Below are 18,517 nucleotides of genomic sequence, written 5' to 3'. Positions count from 1 at the left end.
GCTGATGATGTAAGGGGAGGGAGAAGGGAGGGGGGGTCGTGTCATGCTATTCTTTTCATCCGGTGTAAATGAACAGAAAGAGGGCGAAAACGAGGTGGTGGTCTCTTTCTGACTGAGCGTCTCTTCGCTAGTCGAAAGGTATGGGTGAGGGTATTGCGCAGGTTGGCAAGAAGGTTCGCGTTCTGGGCTGACTGACCGATGTGGGGGGGGGGGGGGGGGGACTATACGGACAGCCGGAATGTGTGAAAGAGGGGCGGAAGAGCGGGGCGAGCGTCGTATAAAAGGTACCCGCCGGCCGTCTGTCGAGATAAGCAGGCCGAAACTTGCCCGTGGCATCTCAGCCGAGAGTCGTGTCGTGTCTTCATACGCGGAGAAGCTTCTACATATACGCCAGCATCATGAACGCCGTGAGTGACATTCCGGACGAGAGAACCGAATTCGTGAACTACGGGCGCAGCGCCGGATTAGTGTCGACAGGTTCAGCCAAGTGGTGTACTTCAGCTCCTGCACTTCAGCACTCTATTTTCAATATACGGAATGTATATGAAGTGTCAGATGCGTTAACTACCAAACACAACCGAAGATAACCTAAACCAACATAGCGTAGCATAAGCTAACGTAACATGACCTAAACAAGCCCAGCCCAATGTGTCTCAAGGTAATCTAATATACTGCTAGAATTTATCCTAATTGTATCATGCTACTTGATCCAAAACTTAAAAAGGCGCGTCGAAAGCCAACTGAACCGAACGCATGATATTTTAACTAGCGTATATAGTTACTCGGGCTACATGGATTTTCTCCTTAACTTTATCATAAATTGTGTTTAATTACTCAAGCATGTATGATAAAGATTTTCAGAAAACTTTTAGACACCATCGATTGAATTGTTTCATGTGCGATACGTCTCGCGTATTACTTGGAACCACGAGTAAAGCCACGAATGAAAAAGGTCGCGTGACTGAGCGCTGGCGCACTTTTACCATGCTGCCATCAAGCACGCAATCGCCAAATGTCGAAAACTGTCCTTCTTTGGTTCACTCAAGCACGTATTGAACGTGTCAATTTTGTTGATGCTCACGATATTCACTTTCAATCGCGTGATAGGCAAGTCACAGCCATTCTGCTATCCCGAGCTGTCGGTATAGCCTCTTGTTCAGCGGCTCAACAACTATTGCCAATTGCCTTTTTGTTGATATGAATCACATCGCCGGCCTTTTCATGGATAACCACAGCTTTATTGACGCAGCATAGAAACCTTTGATGATCTTATAACATCCAATTCATTTTCATTTCACATTTGTAATAAATGAGAGGTGATAATCTAGTTCTCACGCTGGCAACCTCACGAGAAACAATGGTCAAAGGTCATTTTGCAGAGAAGCTTTCTAAGCTTTGTTCTTGTTTATTGTTCGCCTATTAACCAGATGTGGCGTCGTTATCGTCTTAGTAGTAATGAGCAGTAGGCGGCACGCACGTCACGTGACCAGAGGAGGATTGATAAAAATGAAATACTAATGATAAATGATGATAATGGTGCCCGCTAATGATGATGATGATAATGGTGCCCGATAATGAATCTAAGCTGCCTTAATCTACCCTCACACAGACTTACAGATTCTCTGTCCGACTAGTTGCATGTCGTGGAACTATTTAAATTGTGTTTCTCCTGTCGCTATCACCGATTACACGCATGGACCGCAGGTTCTCTCAGCCGCCATCTTGCTCGTGGCGTCAATGTGCGTCGTGCACGCCGGCTACCCAGCGCTGCTGCCGTACGGCTACGGCTACGGAGCCGCACCCGCCCTCGTGGTGCCCAAGGTGGTGGCCCCCGTCTACACGCCCGTCGTGGCCAAGGTGCCCACGGCCGTCAGCTACTCCTACTTCCACGCCGCCCACCCGCCGCCGGTGATCAAGTTGCACGCCGCACCAGCCCTGGTCAAGCTGCCGTACGCGCCTTATTACCACTAAGGGGCAGGCGCGACCGTCCGCAACTTCCAAAGTCCAATGGACCAAAAGCGTGTCAGGTGAGCGTCCTGCCTGCTAGAGATTATAGGGCTGCTGTGGTGGAGTATTGTGGATTATTATTATTATATACATTAAGAAGATTTATTTGTGCGGTTTAACGTCCCGAAACCGCTATATGATTACGAGAGACGCCGTAGTGGAGGGCTCCGGAAATTTCGACCACCTGGGGTTCTTTAACGTGCACCCAAATCTGAGCACACGGGCCTACAGCATTTCTGCTTCCATCGAAAATGCAGCCGCCGCAGCTGGGATTCGATCGCGCGACCTGCGGGTCAGCAGCCGAGTACCTTAGCCACTAGACCATCGCGGCGGGGCTATACTTCAGCAAACGAGCGAATAAAATGAGGGAAAGGCAGGGAGGTTAACCGGGAATTCGAGCTTCCGGTTTGCTACCCTGTACTAAGGGAAGGGAGAATGAGGAAGAAAGATGGGAAAGAATGCGAAGAGTGAAATAGACGCGCGACAAAATTGTGAGCTGGGGTGCTATAGCCTGTACAATAGGCTCAATCTGTACGTAGCTAGGGGATAGTAGAATATGGCTGTCCGTGAGTGCTCAGATGATGATGAAGGCCGTATGAATGGCGCTCACCCGCAAAGAAAGATGGGCCAAGAACTGGGTGGCAGGATGATTAAAATAATGGGGAAACATTGAACTGACTTTATACTGTGCTTCGTAGTTATCCTGTTTCATGTCGCAATAGAGAGCATACCGTCTGAAGTGTCGAACCTTGCAGCAGTTTTTTCTGGACAGCGAGTGGAAAATGCTAAAACAGAATTTTTCCACCTACGTTTTGTCATCTTCGAATGGTGAAGGGACGCCCGCGCCTCTGGTTCTTACTGCATGCGATGGTAATGGCTGTGCCAGTGAAAGCTGAAAACTACAACCACATGAAGTTTTTGCAGGCTTAATTATAGTTTTTGTTTAATAATAACACGAGTCACGCAATGGTCGTTTAGAGCTCGCTCACTGCGAAACGGGGTATTATTGCCACACCTCTTCAAACTGTGTTTGCTCAGCCTGAAAAACAACCTCGGTCGAGCTGGAACTGTAGTGATTCCGCTTATACCAAAAGTGCGACTGAAGTGGACATCCATGGGACATGCTTCACAGAATAAGCGAAAGTCCTAGCTTGTTTTCATCTATTTTTGGACGGACGCCTTAGATTAGCCGAACCTGGAGCCAAAATCTTCTCCAACGTAGGATTTCAGGGTCCTAGAAAAGGGGAGCGCTCGGACCGGCCACACCCAATGCACAGAAGCCCAAGCATAGTCAAGCCGCTTGGGACACTGCAATTGGTAGTGCGTCATCTGTCGTCGTTTTCAAGAGTAGTGCGGGGCTCCACCAAAGAGAGAGAGAGAGAGTGATAAATAGAGAGGAAAGGCAGGGAGGTTAACAAAGCTCGGCTCGGTTGGCTACCCTACATTTTGGGTGGGGGAAAAGGGGAATAATAGAAAGGAAAGATATAGAAAAAGGAGTGGTGCATGCAGCCAAGTTGGTGCATGCAGGCACAGCCCTCATGACCATTGGTTGGCGAACCATACGTAGGAAAGGATCACTCATGTTACGAAAAAAAACAAAAAAAAACAAACTGTTTATCATTTCTCTTATGAAAAGGTATGGTAGTCCGGAACTCCGTTTCTTACTCACCTAAACAGATTCGTTTGGCTGCACTGTTTCCAACTCGAAGCTCAGACAAAAACTGTGAAGACAAGATGAAATTTCTGAATATTAGCCCGTGAGCAATGCAATACCTGCACCACGTACCTCAGTTATTTTTTGTCACTGTCGCTGTACGTATAATGTCTGGGAACAAGTAATAGAACAAAAGAAAAACAAAAAAAATATGCAGAGATAAAATGCCACAAAAAAAGCAGCAATGGCATGCCCGCTTTCCACTCCAAAAAGCCAGAGTTCGAATAACAACTTTAGATATAGTTTTTTTTCTCTTTTCTATAGCGTGTTCTAGTTGTATTGTTCTTGTTTGTTTCTTGAACTAAGCTGATTTGATTTGTGGGGTTTAACGTCCCAAAACCACCATTTGATTATGAGAGACGCCGTAGTGGAGGGCTCCGGAAATTTCGACCACCTGGGGTTCTTTAACGTGCATTCTTGAACTAAGCTCCCGGTATTTCTACGAAAAGTAGCTTGAAATGAGACATAAAATAGTAGAAATTGGATAGTGAGCGTGAATATTTGCCGCGGCGCCGCATGGCATTCAACGAAAACGTAAAATATGGCCTCCAAGATTTCTCCCATTTGCAAATATCTTTTAGAATGAAGGACGCTTGGGGTTAACTACGTTGCGAATCAGTGCGATTTTGAGAAAAAGAACTCACGGTCGTCTCACGGTCGTGGTTAGATAATTCCGTGAAACTCGTCGCGCTTATGTGCGCACAAAACGTTGTTTTTTTTTCCCTGATGAGTGGCGCTGGACGCCATTGCGTGAAGTTACTGTAAGTCAAGTTTGGGGCATGCGAAGGATGGCCAGTCGGTAGACGGCGCCCGACGAAAAGGGAAGTTAATGAAAAGAGGCTGCCCAGACGCGGACTGAGCCGTTCTCCTCGGAATGCGTCTTTGTCGTCGAACACCGTGAACCTTTGTTCACCGCACCTTGTGCTGGGGAGTCGTCCACATGGTGGTAGCGCTCTCACGGTGAGCCAGACTGAGAAATAAGTGGTCACTATCGTGACACGGCTCCCGACAATGTGGCGCCTTGCTGTGACAATACGTGTAGATCTACGGCAGGATCGTTCCTACTAACGCCAGACAGCCGACAGGCCGTCTAGAGAGGCTTGTTGTCGCACGAAAGTATCATTTAAGCTGTACGTCGTTGAAGTGACAAAGTTCCTTTTTAGCCAATGCTCAGAGGATAGCAAAGTGTGGGAATGCTATACGTAATGTATAAACACCAGCACGCATCGGAATAAGACCAATGACACTGTGAGGGAGTGATCGCATTTCATAATGGGCGCTAAAATTTGTGACACGTGCGTGACGTGTGACGTAGCATCTTCCCTCCTGTCACCTCTCCCCGCGTAGCTTCCAGCTCGTGCGTCGTGATAAAATAAAAGAAACAGTGCTTAAAGCGAGTGACCAATGCCTTTAACAGAGCTCGTGCTTGACGGATTCGAAATGAATTTTGCGGTGATTGATTCGTGTTGCATTAAAATCTAATACAGAGGTCGATTGATGATTGATTGATTGATTTGCGGAGTTTAACGTCCCAAAATGACTATATGATCATGAGAGACGCCGTAGTGGAGGGCTCCGGAAATTTAGACCACCTGGGGTTCTTTAACGTGCACCCAAATCTGAGTACACGGGCCTACAACATTTCCGCCTCCATCGGAAATGCAGCCGGCACAGCCGGGATTCTCGATTGATGATTGCCCTGACATTAAAATCTAATACAGAGGTCGATTGATGATTGCCCTGACATGTGTTTAAGGACGCCTTTAATGTGCATGTTTTCCTGCAGTTTCGACGACATTGCCCGAGACGGTGCTCGGCAACTGCAGGACTGGGCTGTGCATCATACGCCGCCTTGGTCTACGTACGCAGTGCGAAGTAGACGTACCTGCGCGACTGGCCAATCTGCAGCACGTCATCAATGTACAAAATTGCCAGAATAAAAAAAATCACAAATAATACCCTTCAACGGTTGTCGCGATTCAGCATGACGTCTTTCGTCTTCTTTCTAGCGTTCGTTAGCGTGTGGAACAACGCCCCGCAGATGGCGTATCGCACGATGACCAAAATGCTAGCATGGCGTTAAAATTTCGCGAGGTATTCTTGACATGTGCAACCATTCATGTCGGCTTCACATGCAACGTTATCTTCTAGAGCGAGCTTTTGTCACACCACTACGGGAGTATAAAACAAAGCAATCCTGGAAAGTGCTCTTATCTTTACACACGTTTCGCACAGCGAATACAACGCATTCACAAGCTTCCTATATACTGAAACCTTGCAGACCTGGGCGTGTAGTCCATTGGTTAGTGAACTTGACTTCGTAGCGAGGCGAGGGGGCCTCATATCAAAGCCCAACGCCGCAAAAACATTTTCTTCGTTTCTTATTAGCTTTCTTATTAGCATTTTCTTATTAGCTCGAGCACTGAGTGACACTTATTTTTTTTCAAGCACTTGCCAATAGAGCACTTCCAGTTTTCGAAATATTCGAAAAAGGTCGTCTAGAAAATCACGCTGGTACGGAATCGATGGTTGTCCTTCCACTCCTTTCCCAGCCCCCAACCCCCTCCTCCACAATATTGCCCTTAATAAACTGCCGCATGCCTTCCAACCCATTCCGGGCATCTACCACGCCCTGTACGCTGATGATGTGACCATATGGTTTAAGGGTTTGCAACAACTCGGAGCGCAACCTCCAAAATGCAGCCTGGACGGTCCAGTCAAACGGTGGCGCAGCGGGTCATAAATGCTCACTGTCTAACTCAAAATTGCTCGTTTTTCGGCACAGATATCTAAAGAACACACCTCTCGAGCTCAAGATAGAAGAGCCCTACGTTGAGAAAGTCGGAAACAGCAGAATTCCAGGAGCACATTATAACAAAGGAAACAACGCGATCCCCATACAGAAGCTTAGGAACAGATTGATGATTGATATGTGGGGTTTAACGTCCCAAAACCACTATATGATTATGAGAGACGCCGTAGTGGAGGGCTCCGGAAATTTAGACCACCTGGGGTTCTTTAACGTGCACTTAGGAACAGGTGCATGATTAGTTCGATTACCAACAAGCACAGAGGACTGAAGGAACACGACCTCCTGTGCCTCTTTCAAGTTTCTGATATAGTCAGCCTGGTAATTAACATATGGCTACCCTACCTACTTAAATATAGGAAACACGAACAAAAGATTGACACCATACTGCGCGATACATTCAAAAAGACATTGGACCTCCCTAGACGGACATTCACAGAATGACTCCAAGAACTGGGAATTCACAACACCGTAGCAAAGCTATTCAAATTCCAACTCGACAATCGAATAATGAACGAGACGAGCCATTTCCAGAAGGGACATGGCGGTGCTTGCTAAACTGAGCATCACACCACCAACGCATGCTAAGAACAAAGACAGGTTGCTGGACGCATGGTGCAAAGGCATCATAATCAAGCCTCTTCCTCGGAATATGACCCCCTCCCCTCCCCTATTCCATGCAGACAGGCGCAAAGTGAGAGCCAAGGCCCCTGATAAATACTCCGATGACGAGAGCACGTCTTTCGTGGACACCGCCCGGTCACTACAGGGCAGGGCATGTTGGCAGTAGTAAATCAGGTAAGGTGTGTCGACTGCGTATCTACCGTACAAGAAGATGTTACAAGCATGGCGGAGGTCGCTATCGCCCTCGCACTCAGAAACCCAGCGTCAACCTTCGACCTTATGGACTCAATGGAAGCCTATCAGTCCAGACAAGATCAGTCCCGTATAACACGCAGAACACTTTCACAGGCAGTAGACGGCCATCTCGAGGCAGACTGGAAACAAGCTATATGGATTCCTGACCACTGTGGAGTCAGAGGCAACGAGCTAGTTCACACTTCCACCCGAACTCATTTACACCAGGACTGTAACTTCAGTTCCTTTGTTACAGGGGCTTGGCAGACAGAAGAAAACTGGGAGTGGGGTTCCTAATTCACAGATACATAGCTGGCAACATAGAGGAATACTATAGCATTAATGAAAGGGTGGCAGGTGTCGTAATTAAACTGAATAAAAGATACAAAATGAAGGTAGTACAGGCTTGCGCGCCTACATCCAGCCATGATGACGCTTCAGTTGAAAGCTTCTATGAAGACGTGGAATCGGCAATGAGTAAGGTAAAAACACAGTATACTATAGTGATGGGCGACTTTAATGCAAAGGTAGGGAAGAAGCAGGCTGGAGACCAGGCAGAGGAGATTATGGCATCGGTACTAGAAACGCCAGAGGAGAGCTACTAGTAGAATTCGCAGAACGCAATAATTTACGGATTTTGAATACCTTCTACCGAAAACGAGAAAACCGCAAGTGGACATGGAGGAGCCCTAATGGCGAAAATAAGAACGAAATAGACTTTATAATGAGTGCACACCCTGGAATCGTTAAGGATGTGGAAGTGATTGGCAAGGTACGATGCAGTGACCATAGAATGGTACGGTCTCGAATTCGCCTAGACTTGAAGAAGGAACGACAGAAACTGATACGCAAGAAGCCAATCAATCAGCTAGCACTGAGAGGGAAAGTACAGGAATTCAGAGTGTCGCTGCAGAACAGGTACTCGGCTCTTAGTGAGGAAACCAACCTTAGCGTAGATACAATGAATGATAATCTGACGAGTATCATTACGGAGTGTGCAGTGGAAGTTGGAGGCCGGGTAGTTAGACAGGACACTGGCAAGCTTTCCCAAGAAACGAAGAACCTAATTAAGAAGCGTCAAATCATGAAAGTGTCAAGTACAACAGACAAAATAGAACTGGCAGAGCTGTCGAAGTTGATTAATAGACGTAAGGTATGCGATGTAAGAAGGTATAACATGGAGAGAATTGAACACGCTCTGAAAAACGGAGGTAGTGTCAAAGCATTGAAGAGGAAACTTGGGATAGGCAAAAGTCGGATGTATGCACTAAGGGACAAAGAAGGCAAAATAACTACCAATATGGATAGGATAGTTAAAATAGCGGAGGAGTTTTACAGAGATCTGTACAGTAGCCGAGACAACCACGACCTTAATACTATAAGAACTAGCAGTAACCCAGATTACACCCCACCAGTAATGATAGAAGAAGTCGGAAAAGCTTTGGAGAGCATGCAAAGGGGCAAAGCTGCTGGTGAGGATCAGGTAACATCAGATCTGCTGAAAGATGGAGGACAGATTGTGTTAGAAAAACTAGCCACCCTGTTTACGAGGTGTCTCCTGACGAGAAGAGTACCAAAGTCTTGGAAGAACGCTAACATCATCTTAATACATAAGAAAGGAGATGACAAGGACTTGAAGAATTACAGGCCGATCAGCTTGCTCTCTGTAGTATACAAGCTATTTACAGAGGTAATTGCTAACAGAGTAAAGAAAACATTAGAATTCAATCAACCAAAGGAACAAGCAGGATTTCGAACAGGCTACTCAACAATTGACCACATTCATACTATCAATCAGGTAATAGCTAAATGCTCAGAGTATAACCAACCACTATACATAGCCTTCATAGATTACGAGAAGGCGTTTGATTCAGTAGAAATATCAGCCGTCATGCAAACACTGCGGAATCAGGGCGTAGATGAAGTATATATAAACATTCTGCAAGAAATCTACAGGGGATCAACTGCTACCATAGTGCTTCATAAAGAAAGCAACAGAATACCAATCAAGAAGGGTGTAAGGCAGGGGGACACAATTTCCCCAATGCTATTTACCGCGTGCTTACAGGAGGTTTTCAGAAGCCTAGAATGGGAACAGTTAGGGATAAGAGTTAATGGAGAGTACCTTAGTAAACTGCGCTTCGCCGATGACATTGCATTGCTGAGTAACTCGGGGGACGAATTGCAACTCATGATTACGGAGTTAGACAAGGAGAGCAGAAAGGTGGGTCTTAAAATTAATCTGCAGAAAACGAAAGTAATGTACAACAACCTCGGCAAGGAGCAGTGCTTCGAGATAGGTAATAGTGCACTTGAAGTTGTAAAAGACTATGTCTACTTAGGGCAGGTAATAACCGCAGAGCCGAACCACGAGATTGAAGTAACTAGAAGAATAAGAATGGGGTGGAGCACATTCGGCAAGCACTCTCAAATTATGACAGGTAGATTGCCACTATACCTCAAGAGGAAGGTATATAACAGCTGTATCTTGCCGGTACTTAGCTACGGAGCAGAAACCTGGAGACTTACAAAGAGGGTTCAGCTTAAATTGAGGACGACGCAGCGAGCAATGGAAAGAAAAATGGTAGGTGTAACCTTAAGAGACAAGAAGAGAGCAGAGTGGATTAGGGAACAAACGGGTGTTAAGGATATCATAGCTGAAATCAAGAAGAAGAAATGGACATGAGCAGGGCATGTAGCGCGTAGACAGGATAACCGCTGGTCATTAAGGGTAACTGACTGGATTCCCAGAGAAGGGAAGCGGGTTAGGGGGAGACAGAAGGTTAGGTGGGCAGATGAGATTAAGAAGTTTGCGGGTATAAATTGGTAGCAGCAAGCACAGGACCGGGTTAACTGGCGGAACATGGGAGAGGCCTTTGTCCTGCAGTGGACGTAGTCAGGCTGATGATGATGATGATGATGATGATGATGATGATGTAACTTCAGTGCAGGGACTTAAGCCCTTCCAGGTCAGATGGTTCACCTGACCAATGAAGTACTACGAAACCAGAGGCTCGCGTGGGGAAAAAAAAATTCCCCACCACATCCTCAACTCGGTAAAGCCGCACAGGTATACCCTGGCGCCGCTTACAAACGCTATCTTATCCCAACCCACACGTACCCTCTAAAATTGACTCTGACAAGTACCACTCACACACATGCCGGCTAAGGAACACTCATCTATAGGTACACCCTATCATATGGCATGGGAACGCCAGAGCAACCCATCCAATACAGATGTCCTTATGGATTTCAGTAGAGAAACGTGGGAGGCTGCACTGTCCAGCCTAGACTGGGGGGTCTTAGAGGCCTTGGTGGTTCGCGCAAGGAGCAGAGCGTGAGCCAATGGAGTCCCGGATTAGAGACTCTCCCCCCATTCATCAATGTATATAGCAAAGTTTTGCAGCGAAAGCTGTATATGACTAGGAGAAACGAAAAACTGTCCGGCAGCGGTGTCACGAGCGGTCTCCGTTCACTTTCGAATCATTTACGTCGTTCTCAGCGTTGTACGCAAGCACATGCACCATTGACTGCGTTGTGAGTGACGTCCTCGTCCCCACGCGCGCATCAGGTTATCCTGAAACCTTCCACAACGGTATGCCACGGACAACTTTCGAAGAGCGCCGACAGTAGAAACGTGAGAGCTTGCAATCGCCGGGCCTATGATGCAGCGCAACTTATTTTTAGCGCACACTGACACACGGACAAAAAAAAAAAAAAAAAGACGGGCACAACATCAGCGCTTCTTCCCACATGCGGACGACTGTATGTGGGGCAGACTGGTCGCTGCATAAATATTCGCCTAAGGCAGCACCAGTCATCTTTTAAAGGGCAGGCCACTAACGCATTTGGCCTTACACTCTGCAAAGTGCGGATGCGAGGCACACTTTTCAAATACAATCACCTTGTTTAGGCACCATGATCGCACCGCACGAGAGATCGCGCAGGCATGCATTTCACATCAACATTAGGCAATGATCCTGTATCAGCCACTCGTCAGTGACAATTTTCGAAGAAGAAGTGTCACTGCTAAAGTTGATAGTGAACACATGAGATATGGTACGATAGACATGCATTTGAATTTACGACGGTGCGCGCAGTGGGCAGAGGGTGACTACATTATTACATAAATGTTCCTTTTCTGGATAAAACCTTCAGTTGATATATAGAAGCGCTGGTGTAGTACTCTTATTTTCTTTGTCCGTGTGTCAATGTGCGCTAAAGATAAGTTACGATGCACTCATATACCAACTAGCTCGTCTTTCAATATTACTTCCAATGATTTAATCCTGGCACTAAAACAGGCCCGGGAGGCCGAGTGCCGCCAGTAAGTGCCTACCGATGATCCGGCAGTCTTCCAAGCCGCGCTAAATCGCGAACGGTAATGCAAGCGCCAGTGGCAGGCCGATCCTGCAAACCGAGCCGCCAATCAAGCTCGCGATGTCAAACGCTTGCAACAACGCCGCGCCGAACAATGAATGCGTGGTTATTGAAAAAAAGGGAAAAAGACACCTAATCAGTGGCTACGCGGAACAAGGAGCGTTGTGCGAACATGATGATTGCAGGAGCGCGTTCACTGGCACGAACGCTCGCTTTAGGCGGGAGTTTCTCCCCCGGCACTTTGGCTTTTGGTTACGATGTCTATGAGTATACCTGTGGTTCGAGAAGAACCACTGTGAATACCACATTGCGAAACGAATTTAACCGCTCATTGCACTCCATGACCGGGATCATGTGAGGCAGTATATATGTGCGATGCGTGAAATAAACACTGTGGTAACCCAAGCGAAACGTTTGTCTAACCTAATCAAGAATGGCGAATATGTAACCAATAATTGTGAAAGGCTTCAGTGCCACGTTGGGTTGAACCCACTGCTGAACACCGGGGCCGCACGTTTCAGCTGTGGCTGGTTAACCATTTGTACGGAATGTTCGGGTGGTAATTTTTTTTTTCATCCATTCATCTCCTTGAGGAGCATGCACGCGTATTTACACTGTAATCGAATCAAATCAAATCAAATCAAGTATTGTTATTTCATAATAAGATGTACAAAAAAGGACATACAGAAGGAGGTCCCGTAGTATACACTGAAATAAAGGAGGCGTTGTCACAACCAACCAACACAGCCTAACTACGCATTTCTAAAAGTTAATTCGAGCGCGAACACACGACGCGATCACTCACACACGCACACACCCAGACATCAAACACACACAGTGTACGTGTGTGAGTGATCGTGTCGTGTGTTCGCGCTTGAATTAACTTTTAGAAGTGTTGTACCAACTAGCCCAACAACAAGTTCTTTTACTAACTACGCATACTCTATGCAGTACTTAGAAGAAGAAGAGTGTGGGTTCTCACCTTGCTGTCGTCCCTTGCAGCAGTCGACACCGTATTGCCGGACTGAAGAGCGCCACTGTCGCACGAAATATCGCTGAATAGCACAACTTGTAGTGAATAAGCGAAAAAACAGATGCCCCCGGAACACGAGTGGGAGCTGCCCTGTTTCACTAGGCGCCATGGCTGGTTTGACTATGACGTCGCATCGCCGATGTCGCTTGGTGGCGGAACGTTCTTTCAAAAGTTTTCAGTTTATCTGCAAAAAAATATCTGTGCTCACGAAGAAAAGAGATAAAAAACAAACAAACTTTACATTTATGTTGCACACACCTCTTTTTTTAGTTTTTTTCTTGCGCTGCTAGCGCCAGAACTACGCTTACGACAGCTTGTGTTCTCCGGCATCAAGATTCCCGTGATTTGACACGAAAATCTCGAATGCTATTTGGGCGAGGAGGTGGCGGGAAGGGCTTGGTCCTCTTATCACTGAGTGTCCGCTCTTGGCCCATTTCCCTTTCTCTAGGGCATTGTCATGAAATTTTTTGGTACTGGAAATAAACCCAACTTTGAAAGACACGAAATGGCTTTGCTTAGCGTTTTTCATTTTTTTTTGTAAGCCTCTCTTCAAGAAGTTCCCGTTTGTGAATGGGAACGAGACTGCATTGCACTGTTCTCTAAGAAAAAAAAAGGAGTAAGCAATATTCTTTTTAGAGGGTCTTGACGTGTAAATTGACGTGTACAGCACTTGTAAATGAAGACCACATTTTTTGTACCACATCAATGAGAACTAACAGACAATCGGATGCTGAAGAAAGTGGGGGGGATGTTATTAGAAATTACTTTAATACGTAAACATGAGCAAAAAGAAAAGTGGACGAAAATATAGCTTGCCATCGGCAGGGGCCGAACCTGGGACCTTCGAATACCGAGTCCGATGCTCTACCACTGAGGACGGAAGAATGACCACCGTCGTAGCTCAGTGGAGCATCGGATGAAACGCGTTACTCGAAAGTCACAGATTTGGTCTCTGCCGATGGCAAGTGATCTTTTCGTACACTTTTCTTTCTTCAAATTTATATATTCTACAATTGCTTCTAATGGCATTCCGTATACACTTTTCTTGGCATCATTGTCTGTTAGTTTTCATCTATACCAGGCGGCTGCATTTCTGATGGAGGCGGAAATGTTGTAGGCCCGTGTGCTCAGATTTGTGTGCACGTTAAAGAACCCCAGGTGGTCTAAATTTCCGGAGCCCTCCACTACGGCGTCTCTCATAATCATATAGTGGTTTTGGGACGTTAAACCCCACATATCAAATCAATCAAATCAATTTTCATCTATACCACTTTAAAGATGCGCATTAACTCCTTCTTCGAGGGCCGCGCTTGCTATGACTTTCCAAGAGAGTGTAACTATTCCAGGATAGATTTAACGGCTATCTCTAAAATTAAAGTTATGCATGTGAAAAGTTACGACTAGCCAGAAAAAGTAACATTACTCTTCTTTTTTTCTTAGACTGCATTTCATAACCAACGGGAGCGAATGCTTTTTAGTTACATTGTGCCATAGGGACTGGTGCACAATGCGGTACAATTACATCACGCAGACTTGTACACATTGCGGAAAGTAAGTAACGTATTACACATTCTCCCTTTAAAATGGAAATAGTTTCAGTCGTCAGTCACGTCTCCAGAAAAGTAGCTAAGGAATTGAGGAAATGTAATCGATTACTTTGCGTTGCTTACCTTGAAAGCTTTATTGCCGTAACACAACAACGTAAGCTTTCTCAAACTATACGGCGAGCTACTGCAGGGGCTTGCATTGTAGAGGGAAGGCCGGAGGCTTGCGTGGGGGCCGGAATGCTTACTGTGGCTTCTGCAAGTTGTTAACTTTCAACAGGAGTTTTTTTTTTGAATTTTTCGAAGCTGATTTTTATAAGTTTTATTGACAGCGGCGACCTGTCAGTGTTCGTCTTCTGATGCATCAGCGGCGGGCCCTGCATAGTTATGATGGGCTCGGCCCGGGCGTAATTTCCGTCGATGACACCTCATCAACTGTGAGGCCCACGGAACGACTTTCACATCTCCCATATACTCTAAACCTTTAACCACTTTTTCTAAACACCTCGTTGAGAGACTCTCCATGCATGAGCTGGAACCTGGAGGGAAGGGTGGTATTATAATGCAAGAATACCTTGAGCATCCCCTCGTAGTTGCGCATTTCTTCGATGCCAGAGCCCAGGTCCCCTATGAAACGTCGTTGCTTTGTTGTCGCAGGAGCTCGAGTAAGGTTTTGCAAATAAGGCCACGAATGGGACGAAATAATAGGCTTAAGTGGAAGCTCCCGTTTGACAGGATGGATGGTTTTTGCAGAGTGATTGCATTTTTTTTAAACGAGAACTGCCGTATAAAATGGTTACGAACTTGATTTAAAAAAAAAGTAATTGATTACCGGTAATCAGTTGCAAGAAGATGTATTTGAATCGCCTACAATGCTACAGTTTCGAAACTGTAATCGATTATACTACATAATTAAAAGAAAATGAAATGTGTGTTTAGAGAAAGTGTTTAGCGATTTCGAGTACTTCGTACTCAACTATAGGAGAGCAAGGAGCCGTCCAATTAAAAGGGCTTAAACCACCAAGGAAGTATTCAGTAAAGTGTAATTGATTAAATGTAATCGATTACTTGTAACGCGTTACGTACAACTCACGGCACCCGCTGTATGTCTCTAAGCAGATGGTGAAATCAGAGTGTGTCACCGTAAACACTTGAAGCAGCCTTCCCCGAGCTATGAATAAACCATGTCAAAACCATGGAATGATACACAGTATGATCGTATTTCGAAATGTGTTTTTACTAAAAAAATATCTTGTTTATTTATAAATATGTAACAATAAACAACCAGGCAACAGCATTTTTACATGAAGCATACAGCTGACAGAATTTCAAGGGCTTTCTTGTGTGTATGTCTCGAAGTATCTATTTTCAGGAACCGCGTAGGCGTGTAGTTTGCCAGTATGAAGTGGAGATCCACGTTGGCTTTACTGCAGTGACTACGAGATGGTCGGACGAGGCTGATCTTGAAGGCTTGCTGCTCGTCCCATTGCCACCCATTATCCGCAGTTCAACTTACGGGCTTCCTATTTCTTGAAGGCAGCGAACGCGGTGCCACCGGTCGGGTGCACGGTGTGGTGCTCGTGGTGGTGGAACTCGTGGTGCGGGGTGTGGACGTCACCGAATGCCGTCTGCACGACACGGTTGTTGATGAACGGTCCCCTCTGGACAACCGTACGGGACGTGGGCTGGCCATAGCCGTACCCGTAGCCGCCGAGGCTGGTGAGGCCGTAGCCATAGCCACCACCATAGCCGGCACCATAGCCAGCACCATAGCCGGCACCATAGCCGCCACCATATGTTGCGAGTCCGGATCCGTACGTGGCTACTCCCGTTCCAACTGTGCCGACTGTTCCGACGGTTCCGACGCCGTAGCCAAGACCATAACCGGCCCCGTAGCCGAGACCGAGACCATAACCCGCACCGTAACCGAGACCAGTGGTGTAGCCAAGGCCGAGGCCGCCGCCGTAACCATAGCCGGTGACTCCATGGCCCACGACGGTCGTAGTAGCAGGGGCGGTGACGGAGACCGCAGGTGCGTGTGCCACAGCGACTGCCGGGGCAGCAGCTACGGACACGGCTGGAGCAGCGGCTACGGACACAGCTGGAGCAGCGGCCACAGAGTAGGACGGTGCGGCGTAGGCTCCGTATGCTCCAAGGGCACCGTAGGCGGCAGTACCGTAAGCAGCACCTCCGTAGGTTGTGGCACCGTAAGCTCCGAGGGGCCTGGAGGCAACCACGTGACTAGCACCAACGCCGTAACCATGAGCGCCGGCTGAGTGGACGGACACGACGTGTCCCGTCTGTGGATCGTAGACTCCGGAGTCGTGGTCACGCGGCACCACGTCCGTGTTGTGCCTGATGAACGTGGAATGGTGCGTGGAGCCGTCAGGGTGGGCAATGGTGTGCGAGAATCCCTCGGTGGCCGGGTGCAGGCCACCGGCGTTGACGGCGCTCCAGAACGCCAGCACGTTGAGGATCAAAAGCTGCACCTGCGAAGATAATTGGAATGGAATTCCTTAGATGAGGAAAGCGATAACTGTGGCGCCGCGTGTTGAGCCTGAGTTATGATTCTTTGATAGGATCTGGAAAAAGCAGATTAGTCTTTAACAAAACTGTGGGTGCTTATTAAGTGCGTGTGATAGAAAATGTACGAAAGTTCTCACAAGCAGCGATGAAGAGCTACTATTTGGAAACCACTGATAAAATAAACTCCTTATTGTACTTTTTAATATCAAAGAACGCTTCTAGTCGCTCAATTAGAAGCAAGCAGGCGAAGAGGTAGTTGTCTTGCTGATGATCGGTTGAATTTTTTTGTACGACAATTCGAACACTCAAAAATCGTTAGGTAGTATCCAGAAGTAACGTTGCTATAGTTTCTCATTCAAAAAGTACGAGACGCTTGGTGAACCGTTCAATCCAAAGAAAATCCGAAGGTCAGCACGATTCATCAAATGATCCTCAACTTACTCCGTTGAAAGCAGCCATGTTTGGTGAGGGGAAAAAAACGAACGACGATACCACTGACGATATACTCTTCCCGTAGAAGCCCGACAGTCGGAAGCTGCGCTTATATACCGGCACCTCGTCGACCAGAGAGGGCCGAGAGAGCAGAAGACGATGTGTGCCTCTGGAAAGAGGAGGTTCACGGGAATCCCGTATCTCGCTTAATCTCGGATAATCCTCCCTCGACGCTGAATTGAAGCGCCCACAAAGGACGCGCCAGCGCCTCGCATCTGATCTGCACGCTCTTCACGTGCGATCACCTCGAAGGGAACACAGAGCGAGTTTTCTTTTCGATTGAGCGAGTGCACGGAAGCGGCGGCTGCGTAGATAGAGCTTGGCGCTGCAGGGCCACAACGGTGAGCTTGGCTCGCTCGCTGCAACGCCCGTTCTTCTCCACCCGTTCCTTACAGAGCTCCTCCTCCGATTCAGATTTATCTGTCTCAGGCATCGGTCGCCCACTCTAGTATGGATTCTCACATTCCTTCCTTTCCTGTGTACCGAAACGATAACGAAGGCTTTCACATTTGCCATCGCAGAGACAATCCCTGGCGAGGATTTATTGTAATTTTTTTCGCGTTTACCAGCGGGTATTTTTTCTGTGTGTGTGACCTATTAGTTCTTTTCTTTGTCAGTAGTTGTACTCGTTTCATGTTGAAGTGCCCGTGGAAACAACGAAACTTTATTTTTTTTTTACCTCGGCGAAACCTCATTTGCATAAAACATAGACAGCGCCAGGTTTCAATCGCAAGCAAGGTCGATCATGCATTATTTACTCCCTCCCCTCGCTCCCCTAACAAAAAGCGAACAAGGAGAACCAAATAAACCAGCGCTTCTTTAGCAGCACCGGCTTCTGTGCGGCATATATTCTGTTGACCTTGCATCGCCTTTAGTCGCAGTACTGTCAGCGCCGAGGAAAGAGTGGTTGTAGGAGAGTTTCCGCAGCACAAGCGTTGCAACCGCGATTCGAGCGTGAAAGTTCCGTCGTGCAGGGTCAATGGACCATGGGTAATATACGTAATCAAGGAAGCTTGACGCTTCTGTAACAACAATAAATAGACCTTGTGTGACATGGTTCTGAGGGTATCGCCGTTAGATTCAGCGTCGCTTTTCTCTTTTTAAGTTATCTTAACAGCGGAAGAAACAGGTACGAATAAAGAGATAATTAAAAG

The 18,517-nt window shown here is 46.9% G+C and overlaps 2 protein-coding genes across 2 annotated transcripts; one reads left to right on the top strand and one right to left on the bottom strand.

Moving 5' to 3' along the window:
* The first annotated feature begins 322 nt into the window (after positions 1-322).
* LOC119174896 (uncharacterized) lies at positions 323-5,677 on the top strand. The gene is made up of 3 exons (XM_037426021.2): positions 323-407; positions 1,705-2,027; positions 5,508-5,677. Exons 1-2 carry the CDS (start codon positions 399-401, stop codon positions 1,969-1,971), a joined length of 276 nt encoding a protein of 91 aa, XP_037281918.2. The 5' UTR covers positions 323-398; the 3' UTR covers positions 1,972-2,027; positions 5,508-5,677.
* Positions 5,678-15,561: 9,884 nt separating this feature from the next.
* LOC119174897 (uncharacterized) lies at positions 15,562-17,460 on the bottom strand. Its single transcript, XM_037426022.2, has 2 exons — positions 17,313-17,460; positions 15,562-16,834 (listed from the first exon to the last, which is right to left on the bottom strand). Exons 1-2 carry the CDS (start codon positions 17,328-17,330, stop codon positions 15,869-15,871), a joined length of 984 nt encoding a protein of 327 aa, XP_037281919.2. The 5' UTR covers positions 17,331-17,460; the 3' UTR covers positions 15,562-15,868.
* Positions 17,461-18,517: the final 1,057 nt, after the last annotated feature.

The sequence above is a fragment of the Rhipicephalus microplus genome, chromosome 5, assembly GCF_043290135.1.
Source record: "Rhipicephalus microplus isolate Deutch F79 chromosome 5, USDA_Rmic, whole genome shotgun sequence".
In the NCBI taxonomy this organism is placed as follows: domain Eukaryota; kingdom Metazoa; phylum Arthropoda; class Arachnida; order Ixodida; family Ixodidae; genus Rhipicephalus; species Rhipicephalus microplus.
This window is presented reverse-complemented; position numbering and strand designations above follow the sequence as displayed.